This window comes from Schistocerca nitens, chromosome 1 (assembly GCF_023898315.1).
Source record: "Schistocerca nitens isolate TAMUIC-IGC-003100 chromosome 1, iqSchNite1.1, whole genome shotgun sequence".
NCBI lineage: Eukaryota > Metazoa > Arthropoda > Insecta > Orthoptera > Acrididae > Schistocerca > Schistocerca nitens.
Window position 1 is genome coordinate 892513891 of NC_064614.1, and position 18217 is coordinate 892532107.

At 44.1% G+C, this 18217-nt stretch overlaps 1 protein-coding gene across 1 annotated transcript in view; it reads right to left on the bottom strand.

Moving 5' to 3' along the window:
* LOC126210745 (kinesin-like protein KIF12) overlaps positions 1 to 18217 on the bottom strand; it is a gene marked incomplete at its 3' end in the record, with an annotated part of 623286 nt that overhangs the window by 278775 nt on the left and 326294 nt on the right. Inside the window, exon 5 of the mRNA XM_049940000.1 lies at positions 7963 to 8187. Within this exon, the coding sequence (XP_049795957.1) occupies positions 7963 to 8187 (225 nt within the window). The remainder of the gene's footprint in view (positions 1 to 7962; positions 8188 to 18217) is intronic.

Genomic DNA, 18217 nt, shown 5'->3' on the forward strand with positions numbered 1-18217 from the left:
TAGCTAGGTTGAAGCAGTTCTAACTCTAGGGGACTGATGACCTCAGATGTTAAGCCCCATAGTGCTCAGAGCCATTTGAACCATTTGCTGCAACACGACGTGGAAGGGACTCAACAAGTCGTTGGAAGTCCCCTGCCGAAATACTGAGTCTTGATGCCTCTACAGCCGTCCATAACTGCGAAAGTGTTGGCAGTGCCCTCTCGATTATGTTCCGTGAATGTTCTATGGGATTCATGTCGGGCGATCTGGGTGGCCAAATCATACGCTCGAACTGTCTAGAATGTTCTTCAAGCAAACTGTGGAAAATTTTGGTTTGGTGACATGGCGCACTTTCATCCCTAAAAATTCCATCGTTGAATGGCTGAAATGGTCTCCAAGTAAACCAATATATCCATTTATAGTCAATGATCGTTTCAGTTGGACCGGAGGACCCAGTCCATTCCAGGTAAACCCAGCTCACAGCTTTATGGAGCCACCACCAGCTTGCACAGTGCCTTGTTGACAACTTAGATCCATGGCTTCGTGGGGTCCTTGCCACACTAGAATTCCATCATCAGCTCTTACCAACTGAAACCGGGAATCATCTGACACGGTATTCTGTCGTCTAGGGTCCAACCGATATGGTCACGAGCCCAGGAGAGACGCTGCAGGCGACGCCGTACTTTTAGCAAAGGCACTCGCGTCAGTCGTCCGCTGCCACAGCCCATTAATGCCACATTTCACCGCACTGTCCTAGCGGATAACTTCATCGTACGTCCCACAATTATTTCTGCGTTTATTTCACGCAGTGTTGCTTGTCTGTTAGCGCTGAAGACTTCAAGCAAATGCCTCTCCTCTCAGTCGTTAAGTGAAAGCTATCGGTTTCCAGAATGAGATTTTCACTCTGCAGCGGAGTGTGCGCTGATATGAAACTTCCTGGCAGATTAAAACTGTGTGTCAGACCGAGACTCGAACTCGCGGCCTTTGCCTTTCGCGGGAAAGTGCTCTACCATCTGAGCTACCCAAGCACGACTCACGCCCCGTAGAGCACTTGCCCGCGAAAGGCAAAGGTTCCGAGTTCGAGTCTCGGTCTGGCACACAGTTTTAATCTGCCAGGAAGTTTCGAAAGCTATCGGTATCTGCTTTGTCCGTGGTGACAAGTAACGTCCGAAATTTCGTATTCTAGGCACACTCTTGACGCTCTGGATCTCGGAATATTGAATTCCCTAACGGTGTCCGAATCGGAACGTCCCATGCGCCTAGCTCCAACCGTTAATTCCCGTCAGTAACCTTTTCACAAGAATCACCTGAGTACAAATGACAGCTCAGCCAATGCACTGCCCTTTCATAACTTGCGTACGTGATGCTGCCGCCATCTTTATATGTGCATACCGCTGTCGCATGAGTTTTGTCACATCAGTGTATTACTCCACTGTCCAATGGTGCTGGCGGTTCCTTTCTCCCTGGTCTCAGTTCCTGTTTCTCTTTGACATCACTAAAGCGACTTTGTATCCCTTGCTTAATATTCGTTTATTCACACTTTGCTTGTTCAGAAGCTGCATCTGTCACGTGATTAACAGTATCAAAATCCTGTCACTGTACCATAAATATTTGAAATCTCTCAAGCGACTTCGTACCCGCAGCTAATTACTCGTATAATCAGGCCTTGCTGTTCAGAAATTGCATTAGCTAGATGAGTAATAGTATAAAAATTTGGGAACCTCATTAAGACATCTGAGGGGAATCCTAACAGAGGGATCGACACGTCTCCTCTTCAGAAGAGGGTGATTATTTTTTTGCGTCATCAGTATTCTTGCGGGTTTGATGTGGCCCGACATGGACTTCTTTGCTATGCCAATTTCTTCTCTTAGATTATCTCCTGTGTGCAACAAATCTGTTCTATGTACTTCCCCTACAGTTTCTACTGTCTATAGTCCCTCAAGGGGAGTTAACACATGCACTGTAACCCCGTCCCTTCTTCTTGTCAGTGATATTCTCTTTGACGATTCTGCGAAGAATCGTGTCACGTCCTATCACTCTAACTAATTTGCACATCCTTCCATAGCACCACACTTCAAATGTTCGATTCTCTTCTTTTCTGCTTTTCCCACAGTCCATGATTCTCTTCCATTTAATTCTGTGCTATAAAAGAACGTACTCAAAACTTTCATCCTCAAATTAGATACTATGTTAAGCTCTAGTGGGTCTTCCTTTTCTTAGTGCTGGTATGCATTTTATGTCTTCCCTTTTCCGCCTGTAATGTTTTATTTTTCATCCAGCGCTACAAAATCCTACTTCGTAGTTCTAAATTTTGGTTCTGAGTTTATCACCAAGCTCATTTCTACTACTCCTCATTACCTTCCCCTTTCTTCAGTTTACTCTCGATCCATACTGTGTGCTAATTAAACTGATCATTCCGTTTAACATGTCCCGCCATTCTTTCTAACTTTCACTGAGGGTAGAAATGTCTTCAGGGAATCTTATCCCTGATATCCTATATAGAACTAAAATATATATATCTATACAGCTATATATAGACCTAAAACTAAGCAATGATAACAACCAATATAAATTTGAAAGTTACGGAAAACTTACAACTAGCGGTCGCACAAATATGCATACTTTAAATCAACGATCAATAGAATCATAATTTTACCATCAGAAGAAAAAGCAATAAAAATTGAAACGACAACACTACACACCTAGCACAGAAAAAAATAATTTCGACCCAGATATAGTACCCAAAATCTACAAAGAGCATACTAAACCTCAAGCAAACAACATACATAAAGACATAACACTGAAAAGAGATGACGAAACCAAAGCCAAACCGATATATATACCAACAACATACATAGACAACATAACAAACAAAATAAACAAATAGTTAAAGAATACGAAAATACAACTAGCATTTCGCATTACCAATAACTTACAAACACAGCCGAGGTCAGGAAAAAGCCATAACCATTTTTCTAATCCAGGTACTTGCAAAATTTTCCGTGGCGACTGCAAGAGTTTTTACATTGGACAAACAGGATGGAGTTTCATTGTAAGTTTTAAAGAGCACACGAAAGATTGTGAAAGCAACCAATCAAGTTTTTACCTACACTTAAGAAATAAAAACTACACACAATCGAAAACGCTTTGAAAATTCTGCATAGAATACCAAAAGATCGTATCATGAACATTTTGTAAGAACTAGAAGTTTATACACACATAAACAGATATCCGAATGACATCCTAAACGAACAAATGGACCTTAGGCACAAAAAGTACCTGCAAAACTTTTTTAACAAAATAGAAAGAAGAAGGGATGAATAAACATGATAAATAGAAATCAATGAACAACATTTTGATCGCACACCTAGATAATGTAAAATACCTCTGCCTTAACATATAATTTACTTGTAAACATAATGAACCCGTGGAACGATCTGTCACTTGACAATTGTAAAAAAAGACACGAAATTTCTGTAGAAGGTAAAAACTTGGCCCGTAGTAACTACGTAGAGAATAAAAGCAATTATATTCCAACATGTTTTATGGATGTCACACTATCTAGACGTAACTGTAATATAAAGGTACCTTTACATGGACGTAGAATAAAACTACACTCCTGGAAATTGAAATAAGAACACCGTGAATTCATTGTCCCAGGAAGGGGAAACTTTATTGACACATTCCTGGGGTCAGATACATCAAATGGTCACACTGACAGAACCGCAGGCACATAGACACAGGCAACAGAGCATGCACAATGTCGGCACTAGTACAGTGTATATCCACCTTTCGCAGCAATGCAGGCTGCTATTCTCCCATGGAGACGATCGTAGAGATGCTGGATGTAGTCCTGTGGAACGGCTTGCCATGCCATTTCCACCTGGCGCCTCAGTTGGACCAGCGTTCGTGCTGGACGTGCAGACCGCGTGAGACGACGCTTCATCCAGTCCCAAACATGCTCAATGGGGGACAGATCCGGAGATCTTGCTGGCCAGGGTAGTTGACTTACACCTTCTAGAGCACGTTGGGTGGCACGGGATACATGCGGACGTGCATTGTCCTGTTGGAACAGCAAGTTCCCTTGCCGGTCTAGGAATGGTAGAACGATGGGTTCGATGACGGTTTGGATGTACCGTGCACTAATCAGTGTCCCCTCGACGATCAACAGTGGTGTACGGCCAGTGTAGGAGATCGCTCCCCACACCATGATGCCGGGTGTTGGCCCTGTGTGCCTCGGTCGTATGCAGTCCTGATTGTGGCGCTCACCTGCACGGCGCCAAACACGCATACGACCATCATTGGCACCAAGGCAGAAGCGACTCTCATCGCTGAAGACGACACATCTCCATTCGTCCCTCCATTCACGCCTGTCGCGACACCACTGGAGGCGGGCTGCACGATGTTGGGGCGTGAGCGGAAGACGGCCTAACGGTGTGCGGGACCGTAGCCCAGCTTCATGGAGACGGTTGCGAATGGTCCTCGCCGATACCCCAGGAGCAACAGTGTCCCTAATTTGCTGGGAAGTGGCGGTGCGGTCCCCTACGGCACTGCGTAGGATCCTACGGTCTTGGCGTGCATCCGTGCGTCGCTGCGGTCCGGTCCCAGGTCGACGGGCACGTGCACCTTCCGCCGACCACTGGCGACAACATCGATGTACTGTGGAGACCTCAGGCCCCACGTGTTGAGCAATTCGGCGGTACGTCCACCCGGCCTCCCGCATGCCCACTATACGCCCTCGCTCAAAGTCCGTCAACTGCACATACGGTTCACGTCCACGCTGTCGCGGCATGCTACCAGTGTTAAAGACTGCGATGGAGCTCCGTATGCCACGGCAAACTGGCTGACACTGACGGCGGCGGTGCACAAATGCTGCGCAGCTAGCGCCATTCGACGGCCAACACCGCGGTTGCTGGTGTGTCCGCTGTGCCGTGCGTGTGATCATTGCTTGTACAGCCCTCTCGCAGTGTCCGGAGCAAGTATGGTGGGTCTGACACACCGGTGTCAATGTGTTCTTTTTTCCATTTCCAGGAGTGTATATATAAGTGTAATGTCAATAGGAACACTTGAAAATGGTAAAATGCCGAAACAAGCCTGCTATGAATCTATCTAAAAACAACAAGAAGTAAGGTACTTGCAGCTAGTTTTGTAAAAGTATAAAGAAAATGTAATGTTATGACCATATGCAAGCTGCGGGTCGAGCAGAGAAGTTATCCTTTCACCCTGAATTTTATTCCCACTCCAGAAAACCTTTTATTCCCGTCATTGATGCACAGATTGACAGATTGTTGTCTCTGATTTGTACCCTTACTAATCCGAGCGTTCAGGTAAAGCATTGACTGTAGGTAATACGGAAAACCGAAGAATACAGTCGTTTGACATGTAGTGCTAGGGAAGAATGTTGAAAGTTAGGTGGACTGATAAAGTAAGTAATGAGGAGGTTCTCTGAAGAATCGGCGAAGAAGGGAACATATGGGAAACTAACAAGAAGAACGGGCAGGATCATAGGCCACGTGTTAAGACATCGGGTTGGTTGTTTGCGTGATATGGGAGAGGGGACCAAACAGTGCGATCGTCGGTCCCATCGGATAAGGGAAGGATGGGTAAAGAAGTCGGCCGTGCCCTTTCAAAGGAACCATCCCGGTATTTGCCTGAAGAGACTTAGGTAAATCACGCAAAACGTAAATGAGGATGGCCGGAGGCGGATCTGAACCGCCGTCCTTCCGTATGCGAGTCCTGTGTGCTAACCACTGCACCACCTCTCTCCGTAACACATCAGGGAATAGCTTTCATGGTACGGGAGAGAGCTGATCAGGGTAAAAACCGTAGAGAAAGACAGAGATTGGAATACATCGATGAAATAACCGAGGACGTCGGTTGCAATTGCTACTCTGACATGAATAGGTTGGTACATGAGTGGAATTCGTGGCTGGCAGCATCAAACCGTCAGAAGACTTCTGACCCATTTTGGTTCTTGTACATATTCTATATTGCTGATGTTTTTATAGCGTATTACCATATTTCCTAGAATTTGGCACATCTTGCACCATTTTACATTATCGACCACTTTCTCGAGCTTGACAAATCGTATGGACGTGTCTTGATTTTTATTCACTATTCCTCCCATTATCAAGCTCAAGGTCACAATTACCTCTTTGGTACCCTTATTTTTCGTAATCCAGAGTGATCGTCATGTACCAACTTTCTTTTCCCCACTTCTGTATGAGATGCTTGAGAGTAACTTGGACAGACGAGTTGTTAAGCTGATCATGTGATAGCCTTCGCATTTACTCTATGTGATCAAAAGTACTTGGACGCCCCAGAAAACATACGTTTTTCATATTAGGTGCATTATGCTAACATCTACTGCCAGATACTCCATGTCAGCGACCTGAGTTGTCATTAGATATCGTGAGAGAGCAGAATGGGGCGCTCCGCGGAACTCACGAACTTCGAACATGGTCAGGTGATTGAGTGTCACCGTGTCATACCTCTGTACGCGAGATTTCCACACTCCTAAACATTCCTAGGTCCATTGTTTCTGATGTGATAGTGTGAAATGAAATCGTGGAGGGACATGTACAGCACAAAAGCGTACAGGCCGACTTCCTCTGTTGACTGACAGAGACCGCCGACAGTTGAAGAGGGTCGTAATGTGTAATAGACAGACATCTCTCCATCAAGCACACAGGAATTCCAAACTGCATCAGAATCCACTAAAAGTACTATGACAGCTAGACGGGAGGTTAGAAAATTTGGATTTCATGGACGAGCGGCTGCTCATAAGCCACAGATCACGCCGGTAAATGCCAAACGACATCTCGCTTGGTGTAAGGAGCGTAAACATTGTACAACTGAACAGTGGAAAAACGTTGTGTGGAGTGACGAATCACGGTACACAATGTGGCGATTCGATGGCAGGGTGTGGGTATGACGAATACCCGGTGAACGTCCTGTGCCAGCCTGTGTGGTGCCAACAGTAAAATTCGGAGGCAATGGCCTTATGGGGTGGTCGTGTTTTCCATGGAGGGGGCTTGCAGCCCTTGTTGTTTTGGGTGGAACTGTCACAGCACAGGCCTACATTGACGTTTTAAGCACCTTCTTGCTTCCCACTGTTGAGGAGCAATCCGAGGATGGCGATTGAATCTTTCAACACGATTGAACACCTGTTCACAATGCACGGCCTGTGGCGGAGTGGTTACACGACAGTAACATGTCTATAATGGACTGGCCTGCACGGAGACCTGACCTGAATCCTATAGAACACCTTTGGGACGTTTTGGAATGCCGACTTCGTGCCAGGCCTCTCCGACCGACATCGATACCTCTCCTCAGTACAGCAGTCCGTGAAGAATGGGCTGCCATTCCCCAAGAAGCCTTCCAGCACCTGATTGAACGTATGCCTGCGAGAGTGGAAGCTGTCATAAACGCTAAAGGTGAGCCAACACTACATTGAATTCCAACATTACCGATGGAGGGCGCCACGACCTTGTAAGTCATTTTCAGCCAGGTGTCCGGATACTTTTGATAACATAGTGTATCTACCCTTGAAAATAACATGTACTAACCACGCGGAAGATTTTACGTTCGATGACAAGAATCAGGATTGCAGGCTTGTATAATTCCACCTCTGCAACCACTGCGTGTGTACTGCAGTCGTAACGTCTACTGCTGCCAGTACTTGTTTAGTTAGTTGCAGCTTCCATTTAAATCTAACGCAAAATAATTTCTTTCACCTAGATAACTCCTTCAACAAAAATAATATAAAAATAGAAAACACCTTGTTTTCAAGTCTAGTTGCTTGAGTAAGACTAAAAATATAATACTGTGTTATTAATGTTAACACCAATCATGCATACATATCTTGTAAACTGATTCGTTTCATATCATTTCGATAAAATAATCGCCAGATGATCTATGCAAAATGTCACTAACTACTGCGCTCCACAAAGTAAGCGACGCTCCTGAGGAAGCAGTACTCACGAGTCCGGGAGGCCCGGTGAGGGTGTGCGTCTTGCCGGAGCCGGTCTGTCCGTAGCAGAAGCAGGTGCAGCTGTAGCCGTCGACGGCCATGTCGATGAGGCGCGTCACGCCCGAGTACTGCAGCACGTCCTCCTGCGTGGCCGCCGGCTCGAACACGGCGTTGTACGAGAACACCTTGGGCCGCACGCTGCCGCCCAGCGCCGCCGCGCACTCCAGCGCGTTCAGCTGACAACACACACGCACAGATACTTGCTGGGGCCACTATTACCTCGACAACAGTCTCTCAGGTACCGCAACAACTGTAAAGTACACTACAGACTCGTGTAAACTACAAAAGAAAAATTCAGTTCCCCCTGCGTTTTTGTGTCGCACGTGTATGAGCTTAGAATCAACCGGAGCTGCGAATGAAATAATAAGCCTTGTAAAACTTAAAAAAGCTCCAAGACAAATAAAAATACTGGATACTGGATACTGAAATCCCCACTGGCCAAGGGTAGAATAACAAAACACCAGCTCAATATATGAAACTTGCTATCCGGAAATGGTACCACAGGTTCTGCTACTTTTATACACTACTGGCCATTAAAATCCCTACCCCACGAAGACGACGTGCTACAGACGCGAAATTTAACCGACAGGAAGAAGATGCTGTGATAAGCAAATGATTAGCTTTTCAGAGCATTCACACAAAGTTGGCGCCGGTGGCGACACCTACAACGTGTTGACATGAGGAAAGTTTCCAACCGATTTCTCATACACAAACAGCACTTGACCGGCGTTGCCTGGTGAAACGTTGTTGTCATGCTCGTGTGAGGAGGAGAAATTCGTACCACCACGTTTCCGACTTTGATAAAGGTCGGATTGTAGCCTATCGCGATTGCGGTTTATCGTATCGCGACATTGCTGCTCGCTTTGGTCGAGATAGAATGACTGTTAGGAGAATATGGAATCGGTGGGTTCAGGAGGGTAATACGGAACGCCGTGCTGGATCCCGACGGCCTCGTATCAAATGGCGCTGAGCACTATGGGACTCAACTGCTGAGGTCATTAGTCCCCTAGAACTTAGAACTAGTTAAACCTAACTAACCTAAGGACATCACAAACATCCATGCCCGAGGCAGGATTCGAACCTGCGACCGTAGCGGTCTTGCGGTTCCAGACTGCAGCGCCTTTAACCGCACGGCCACTTCGGCCGGCGGCCTCGTATCACTAGCAATCGAAATGACAGGCATCTTATCCGCATGGCTGTAACAGATCGTGCAGCCACATCTCGATCCCTGAGCCAACAGATGGGGACGTTTGCAAGACAACAACCATCTGCACGAACAGTTCGATGAAGTTTGCAGCAGCATGGACTATCAGTACAGAGGCCATGGCTGCGGTTACCCTTGATGCTGGATCACAGGCAGGAGCGTCTGCGATGGTGTACTCAACGACGAACCTGGGTGCACAAATGGCGAAATGTCATTTTCTCGGATGAATCCAGGTTCTGGTTACAGCATCATGATGGTCGCATCCGTGTTTGGCGACATCGCGGTGAACGCACATTGGAAGCGTGTATTCGTCATCGCCATACTGGCGTATCACCTGGCGTGATGGTATGGGGTGCCATTGGTAACACGTCTCGGTCACCTCTTGTTCGCATTGACGGCACTTTGAACAGTGGATGTTACATTTCAGATGTGTTGCGACCCGTTGCTCTACCGTTCATTCGATCCCTGTGAAACCCTACATTTCAGCAGGATAATGCACAACCGCATGTTGCAGGTCTTGTACGGGCCTTTCTGCATACAGAAAATGTTCGACTGCTGCCCTGGACAGCACATTCTTCAGATCTCTCACCAACTGAAAACGTCTGGTCAATGGTGGCCGAGCAACTGGCTCGTCACAATACGCCAGTCACTACTCTTGATGAACTGTGGTATCGTGTTGAAGCTGCATGGGCAGCTGTACCTGTACACACCATCCAAGCTCTGTTAGGCTCAAAAAATGGTTCAAATGGCTCTGAGCACTATGGGACTCAACTGCTGAGGTCATTAGTCACCTAGAACTTAGAACTAGTTAAACCTAACTAACCTAAGGACATCACAAACATCCATGCCCGAAGCAGGATTCGAACCTGCGACCGTAGCGGTCTTGCGGTTCCAGACTGCAGCGCCTTTAACCGCACGGCCACTTCGGCCGGCTGTTAGGCTCAGTGCCCAGGCGTATCAAGGCCGTTATTACGGCCAGAGGTGGTTGTTCTCAGGATCTATGCACCCAAATTGCGTGAAAATGTAATCACATGCCAGTTTTAGTATATTTGTGCAATGAATACCCGTTTATCATCTCCATTTCTTCTTGGTGTAGCAATTTTAATGGCCAGTAGTGTATATAGGTTGAACTTTCCTACAACCACATCTACATCCATCCTCCGGGAACCACAGTCAGGTGTATGGGAGAGGGTACGTCCCGTTCTATTAACATATGGATCGTGGGAAGAATGAGTGTTTGACTCCATCTCTGTGCACTGTAATTATTCTAACCTTGTCCTCACAATCCCTTCGTGAGCGATACGTAGACGTTGTAGTATATTCCTGGAGTTATCATTTAAAGCCGGTTCTTGAAACTTTGTTGGCAGATTTTTTGGGTTAGTTTGCGTCTATCTTCAAGAGTCTACCAGTTCAGTTTCTTCAGAATCTCTGTGACACTCTCTCACGGGTCAAACAAGCCTGTGACCATTCGTGCTGCCCTTCTCTGTATCCCCTTTTGGTCCTCTTTGGTACGAGTCCCACACACTTGAGCAATGTTCTATAATGGGTCGCACGAGTGACTTGCAAGCAATCTCCTTTGCAGACTGATTTCACTTCCCCAGTATTCTACCAATAAACCGAAGTCTGCCATCTGCTTCACCCACGACAGAGCCTATATGATCCTTCCATTTCATATTCCTACAAAGTGCTACACCCAGGGATTCGTATGAGCTGGTCGATTCCATCTGTGATTCTCCAATGTTATAGTCGTAGGATACCACATTTTTTCGTTTTATGAAGTACACAACTTTACATTTCTGAACATCTAAAGCAAATTGTCAATCTTTGCACCACTTTGAAATTATATCAAGATCTGACTGAATATTTATGCAGCTTCTTTCAGACAGGACTTCATTATAGATAACTGCATCATCTGCAAAAATCTGATGTTACTATAATATTGTTGGCAAGGTCATTAATATAAAACATGAACAGCAAGGGTCCTAACATCCTGTCCTAGGGCACACCCGAAGTTACTTCTATATCTGACAATAACTCCTCATCCAATGTAACATACTGCGTCCTTCCCGCCAAAAAGTTCTCAATCCATTGACAAATTTAACTTGATATAGCATATGATCGTACCTTTGATAATAAGTTTAGGTATTCAGTCAAATGCTTTTCGGAAATCAAGGAATATTGCCTCTACCTCACTGCCTTGATCTAAAGCTTTCAGTATGTCATGTGAGGAAAATGTGAGTTTGATTTACATGGTCGATGTTTTCGGAATCTATGCAAAATTTAAATAATAAACAATCCTCACAGTTAAAGAGCACTCCCAATTAAGAAACAGTCATCAAAAAACAACTAATTTAAACGTAATAAGAGCTTGCAAATTCATCACAATAATTAGTAATTCTCTAAAGTAAATTTTGAAGGAAAGCCAATTTAAAACAAATATGTCTTAGGCATGCTCCGTGATCTCCACTGTGTTTTCTACCGAAGAAATACACTGATGAGCCAAAACATTATGACCACTGCCCACCGCGAAGTTGAATGCCTCCTTGTGGTGTAGCCGGCACGTGACGCAGTAAAGAAAGAATGTAAATGGAAGAAAGGCGAATTGGCAGTCATTACAGAGCGAAGATACGGGCCGCAATTGCGGAAATCCACTAATATGACAGGTTTTGACAAAGGGCGCATTGTTACGGCCATTCGGCTGCAAACGAGAGTCTCTGGAACGGCAATTGTGGTCACCTGTTGGCGTAGAATTGTCGCGAGGGCCTGTGGAAAGTGGTTGAAAACTGGTGAAATAACGATTTGGCCGTATGATATTGGAAGACGGCGTCTCATCACAAAACGTAGAGATCGAAGAATCCCACACTGTGTAATCCAGGACAGGCATTTATCTGTCGCAGATGTGATGGCAAGGTGCAACGCTGAAGAAGGCGCAACTATTTCGGAGCACACCTTTCAAACGCCATTGTTGAATATGAAGTTCCACGTAACACGACCCCTACGTGTTCCTGTGGTGATCCAACGGCATCGTCAGTTATGTTTGCAGTGGGCGCAGCGCCACTGCGGTTTCATCATGGATCACTAGAAACTTGCCTCACGTCGAATGAATCGCATTTTTGCTGCAGCAGGTCGATGGCTGGTTTCTTAAACGCCGTCATCCAGGCGAATGGCTGCCCGAAACATGCACCGAACCACAGTTGCAGGCCCGTGAGGGCAGAATTATGCTATAGAGTACACTGAGTTGGGCCTCCACGGGATATGTGGCGGTAATCGAAGGCACTTGAACATTAACGCATCACTTCGTGCTTAAAGTTTCTCCTACTTCTCCAGCAGGATAATTGTCCGTGTTGCAAGATCAGAATCGTGCTATAGTGGTTTGAGGGGCATTGTAGTGATCTCACATTGATGTCTTGACCAAGAAATGTGCCTGATATGTGCCCATTGGCACACATATTGCGCTCCAGCCTCGTGCCTTTAACCATCATCCCAGAATTTTCGGAAATTGCTTGACCTGTGCTTAGATATGTGGTGCCACATACTTCTGGAATCCTGTCAGGGGCTTCTAGAATCCATGCCAAGCAGAATCTCTGTTGTACTGTGTTTCAAAAGTGGAACACCACGCTATTAACCAGGCGGTGATAATGGTTTGGCTCATCAGTGTATAAACAAATTCTGGCCAAAACCACTCACGGTGAGAAATATTCAGTAGTATTCAGTTTCCTTATTCATCTCTTACAAAGGCAGAACAGATTAACATTCAGATGGCAATCTGAAAATGAACTAACACAAATACCATGCAAAAATATTTAAGAACTTCTGCGATAAATTTCATTTACGCGATAGATAACAAATCACAGTACAAAACACATTTTCTTAAAACTGCCTGGGGGACCTTTTCTCTTTAAAAACAAAAACAAAAAAGTTTGTGAAGTACACACACCGTTAATATCACACATAATTGCACGTGTAGCTTACCAACCAGGTTAGCTGAGAGCGCTAATGCGCTGCTTCCTGGACTCGCGTAGGCGTGCAAGCCCCGGATCGAATCCGCCCGACGCGGACCACCGGCAGTACATCCGATTCTACGAGATGACAACATATCGCTGGGAAAGTCTTAGAAATTGTATTGCAATATTTCCTGTTATTTAATAGAAACCAAATAAAAGCTCACTGAGGATGAAGTGATTTCAGCAAAAAAAAACTGGGGTAGAAAAGGATTAAAAAAATTGTTGGCACAGGGTGGAACCTATCCTAAAACAAATTGGTTAATGTTGTATGAAGGTTTCCGCGTTTTCGATGCACTGTGTTATCATTCCCAGATACAGGTTCCTACTCTCTGTTTGCTCCTCCACAAGCATTTTACAATATTTCTAAATACTTCTTTTGAAACATTCTGTATAATTAATAATGTATGTGGGTTTCGAGACTTATCACTGGAATTATTGTCGAACATCTGCTTAGGCTGCGCTCTGGTAAGGCATTGCGTAACAGTACCCTACCTAACGACACTAGACTTTTAGCGTAGTAGGTTGACTTGTCCCGGCTGAGAGGACTACTGCCTTCATTTGATACTGCCGGGCTTGACTTCTCTTTCCGGTAATAGTTAAGATTACGCTGTCCAGGGCGTACAACACAAACGTGGAGAGGATCACTATTTAAAGTCTAAACTGGTGAAGTCAATCGTATATTTCAGTACAGACACGGATAGATATCAATATGAAAGGAAGCGACTGGAAATTTGGCAAAAAGAGGAGACAGGTGAAGCAGAGACTCGTGTTTTACAGCAACTATCCGACTGAGAGACGCCAAAATACACTCAGCTCTTGTAGAAAGGCGGGGACAAAAATATAGCTGGAAATTACTATATTTTTTCCCCATGGGTTGTGTCCTACCTCCAAGACAAACCCTTTTTTTAACGGACGTCCACAATATTAATAAAATCAGTATGTTGAGAACTACGCAAGTTATGGAGGCAAAAATAATTCCGACGGGTGCTCAAAGAAATTATCGTGTATATATGCAAACTGAAACCACGAATGAAAATTTGTACCAGGCTGGGATTCTAACTCGGGTCTGCTGCTCACTAGGCAGATGAACTAATCACTACCCCACTCGCTCACAGTAGCTTCGCACAACTGCACGGACTACCCTACCATGTCTCCCTTCTCGTCATAGATGTCCGGGACTTGTCTGGAATCATACAGTTTCATTTGATTAAAGCATCTACGCCTGCGTTTCAGGCAGGATCTCATGTATCGTTCCAAGCTAAGGTGCTACTCCAATATAGTTGGAGAACCTCTGCAATGCTGTTCGAGTTTACAGGAGATATCAAGTGGATTGAGATTTGAATGGGAATTTGGATTGAGGAGGGAAGCGTGCAGTGGTGCAGAGCCACTGTGGCAGGGCTGCGTAGCGGTAGTGCATATACCTAGTGAGCAGGAGAACCGCGTTCGAATCCCGGTCTTGATACTAATTTTCATTCGTCGCTTAAGTCTGCAACCATACGTCATAGATGTTTGACACTTGAAAAGGTCTCTGTAACCAAATAGTTTCATTGGATTGTAACACAGTTTACTTTCACAATAAAGTTTTATTGGATTATAGCACAGTTTAATTTCTAAGAACTACAAAATCTTCCTCTCGTTATAGCCAAACAAATTCAGTGTGAAGATTGCACAAGAAAGCGTAAATAAGAGAAAAGGAAAAATTATGGCAACCCTTTCAACGTCGTTTCGCTATTTAGTGACTGCTGTGCTCACATTCAATAGGGAAACCTCAACCTTTTAATTCAAATAGACGATTTTTTACAAGAAAAAAGTTTCTCACTAAAAGCAAATCATGTAATTGAATGAAGCGCCCTGCAGCTATCCAACTCCGAGGTACATACTGTCAAGCTTCTCTTTTTCTTTATCTCCTTAAACTCTTTCCTGTAAGGCACAGAGGAATATAACAGGGAAAATACAATGAATTCACAGCTTTACTGATAACCCACTATTTTATTTCTGTTACGGGGCTCGTCAGCTTGTGAGCAGCTTATCTCAAGGGCCACGTCCTCAGTGGCCGTGCAACCATTCCCGTTAGTGAACACAGCAACTACAAATGCGGGCGCCAAAGATAGCACCTAACATGCAGGTGAACGATTTTGCTGAAACAGGTGTGCCATAAACGACAACATTCAGCGTAAAACTTACCTTCCCGCTGACGTGGCCTGACCAAGTTAGTTAAAGCTGTTATTCCCGTAAGGTAACGTATCACACAGCCTGGAGGGTGAATGCGGCTCGTTTGGTTTCCTAACACTAGGGAAGAAATCATATACCTCTCGCTAATGTATCAGCAACCCAATACTCATATCCTCTCCCGTTACATGTCACGTGACTTGCTCCTTTTTCTAACGCTCCTACAGGAGTTATCCTTAGGCTTTGGTCAGTCTCAGTATTATGTTCCTCAGCAATCTACCAACACCTTATTTTCGTTTGACAAGTGTTGTCCTGCGTGTCTATAGACAGGCGACGAGACATATTCTCGATAAAGTACAGTTTTTTTATGTAATCTGATTGCACTCAGGAGCAGAGGAAATTTACTGTCGCCAATTGTTATAATTTTTGGAAAAAACAACATTGTGTCGAAAGAGGTCCGTGAGTGAAGTATTGTGGACTTCGTTCTATTTCTGACAATCATATTTCATGACACAAGCGTAGTCGCTATCGTCCTACGTTGGCGGTTTTCAAGTACTACCCGTCAAGAGCGGCATTTGAGGACAAAACGACGATTACATGCGTTGCCAGTTCGTTGACCACTAAATGCCGATAATGTTACAATTTTATTCGTGAGACCAATGACTCGTTGGCAGAAAAATATAATACGCTTACGAAATATTTCTTGTTAATCAATAAGCAGCACTAATTGCCTTGTTACTGCGGGTATTTTCATAATAATATTGTTTCATAACAGATTGTTTGTTTATAAAAGACAATTTTCCTATGAGCACCGTATTTACTGTTTTATTTACCGGTATTTCTAATTTGCTCTGTAAACACCAGAACTGAAGCACTTTCATAGCTCACTACTGTCTCCCAACCTCGAACTACAGTGCCGTGTTATCACTGCCATCAGGATGAAATGGTACCATCCAAGGTGTGCATGGTTTATTTATTCACTACTCTGCATTTAGCAGGATAACAATAACAGCAGACGTTATGCAGTCTTTCGCTTGCTCCATCTGTTTTCTGTTTGAAAATTTCCAGGTCTATCCTAGAATTCTGATCCATAGACAGAGCTATGTGTACATACCTCTGATTGATCATTTTCGACCACTCTTCTCATAAAAATTTTTTTTGGTTTCTCCGTTTGGGAAAACAGAGGTCTTTCGACCGCCCTGTTTACCTCAATATAGAAAGTAAAGCAGAAGAATTGAACATTTAAGAAGATTAGAAGATCTAATTTGATCCACCCTAAAGTTAATAGCACACTTTTCCCCAGAAGGGGTGATCAGATTTAGCGCTTTGTTTAATAAATGTTTTCTACATTTGTCTTTTCTAATTACGAAATCAATCGACTTGGCTTCGGTGCTCTTACAGCTTACCGTATGTTAGCTTCTCTCGTATTTCATCTAACGCTCTTTATAAAAATTAGATGTAGGCCATAAACATTTCCATTATTTAGCAACAAAGTCTTCTATCTTTCTGATCATAACTACTTCGGCTGCGCTCCGCCGTATATTCGTTTAGAAGCTTCCTGAGACAAGCAGCTGTCCGAGTCGTCAGTACTTGTAGTTCCCACGTACGCATCTTCTTGCGAAAACCGGATCCCTACTATGTCGTTTTGGTAAGGAGCTTCCAACTTACGGCGCCGCTATTACGCATCGCATAGAGAAAGAATATCGATATTTTTTTCAAGATTCCAAATCGTTATCAGTGACAGATTTTATTTCTTCAATACAGAACGAGCATATTTTATTTTGATTGCAGTAATTTTTAGTCTCATTTCCTGGAGTGTTCATCCAGTACAAAGCGCTTTCAAGTCACAATGCCTTGTTCTACATCAAAGGTCTTGTAGGACTCTGCGCCGTGACATAGTTCATTACTTTTCTGTTCGTTCTCCTCTTAGTGACTGGAACTGCTTCTTCACTGGAAAGATAAAAAATCTCTTCTTATTATTAATTTACGTCACACGATGTTCAATCTATCTCAAGTATTTCAGATTCAGATTGCAGTAAATCTCAATTTGCTTCCCTCTTCTTAAAAGCTGCTTTATTGTTGCATAATTATTAGTCACACATCCTCGTTAGACAGAGCATGTTCAATAATGTTAGTTTTTATTGTTGTCAGAGTTTCGTCAAAATCGCACAATATTATGTCAGAAGAGACTTTATTGATAGCGAGAGAAACGCCTATCTAAGTCGACACACATGCCTAGTTGTGGTTAACGGCAGTATTAAATGGTTTGTTAGTTGTAAATAATCATGGTTCATGTCATGTGTCTTGAAGACCCAAAATTCTTTCATCTTCCTCATCGTGTTCCAGCCTCGATATGACGTTAGAATCTGGAAAGAAAATCTCTTTGGTCTTAAGTCCAACATTATCAGTTTCCCTAGGTGTTACGGATCCGACTAATTATCATAACAGTATTGGAAGTACACTGATACTAAAAAATAAGGATAATAAATAAATTAGAACTTAAAGCGATCCACTGCACTCAGGATGCGGCTACACTGGTAGAGGGAATCGCGTGGAATGAATGAACTGTACGGTTTGTTAGGTTAGAGGGTCTCGGGAAAGTACAGAAAGGGCTTTAGCCCCAAAGGGTACAGGACAAACATAGGACGAGGGTAGACATAGCAATAACCTGGCGCTAAACGAATAGCTGCATTAAGTAATGGAATTTGTATAGGATTGAAAGGTTGAATTCCCATTGGGCCAGTTCTGTAGTTATAAACTGTCGTAGCTATGTTGGGAAAGAACCAGAGTTCGAAGCGCTAGTAGAAAACACTGATGCACAAATCGTTA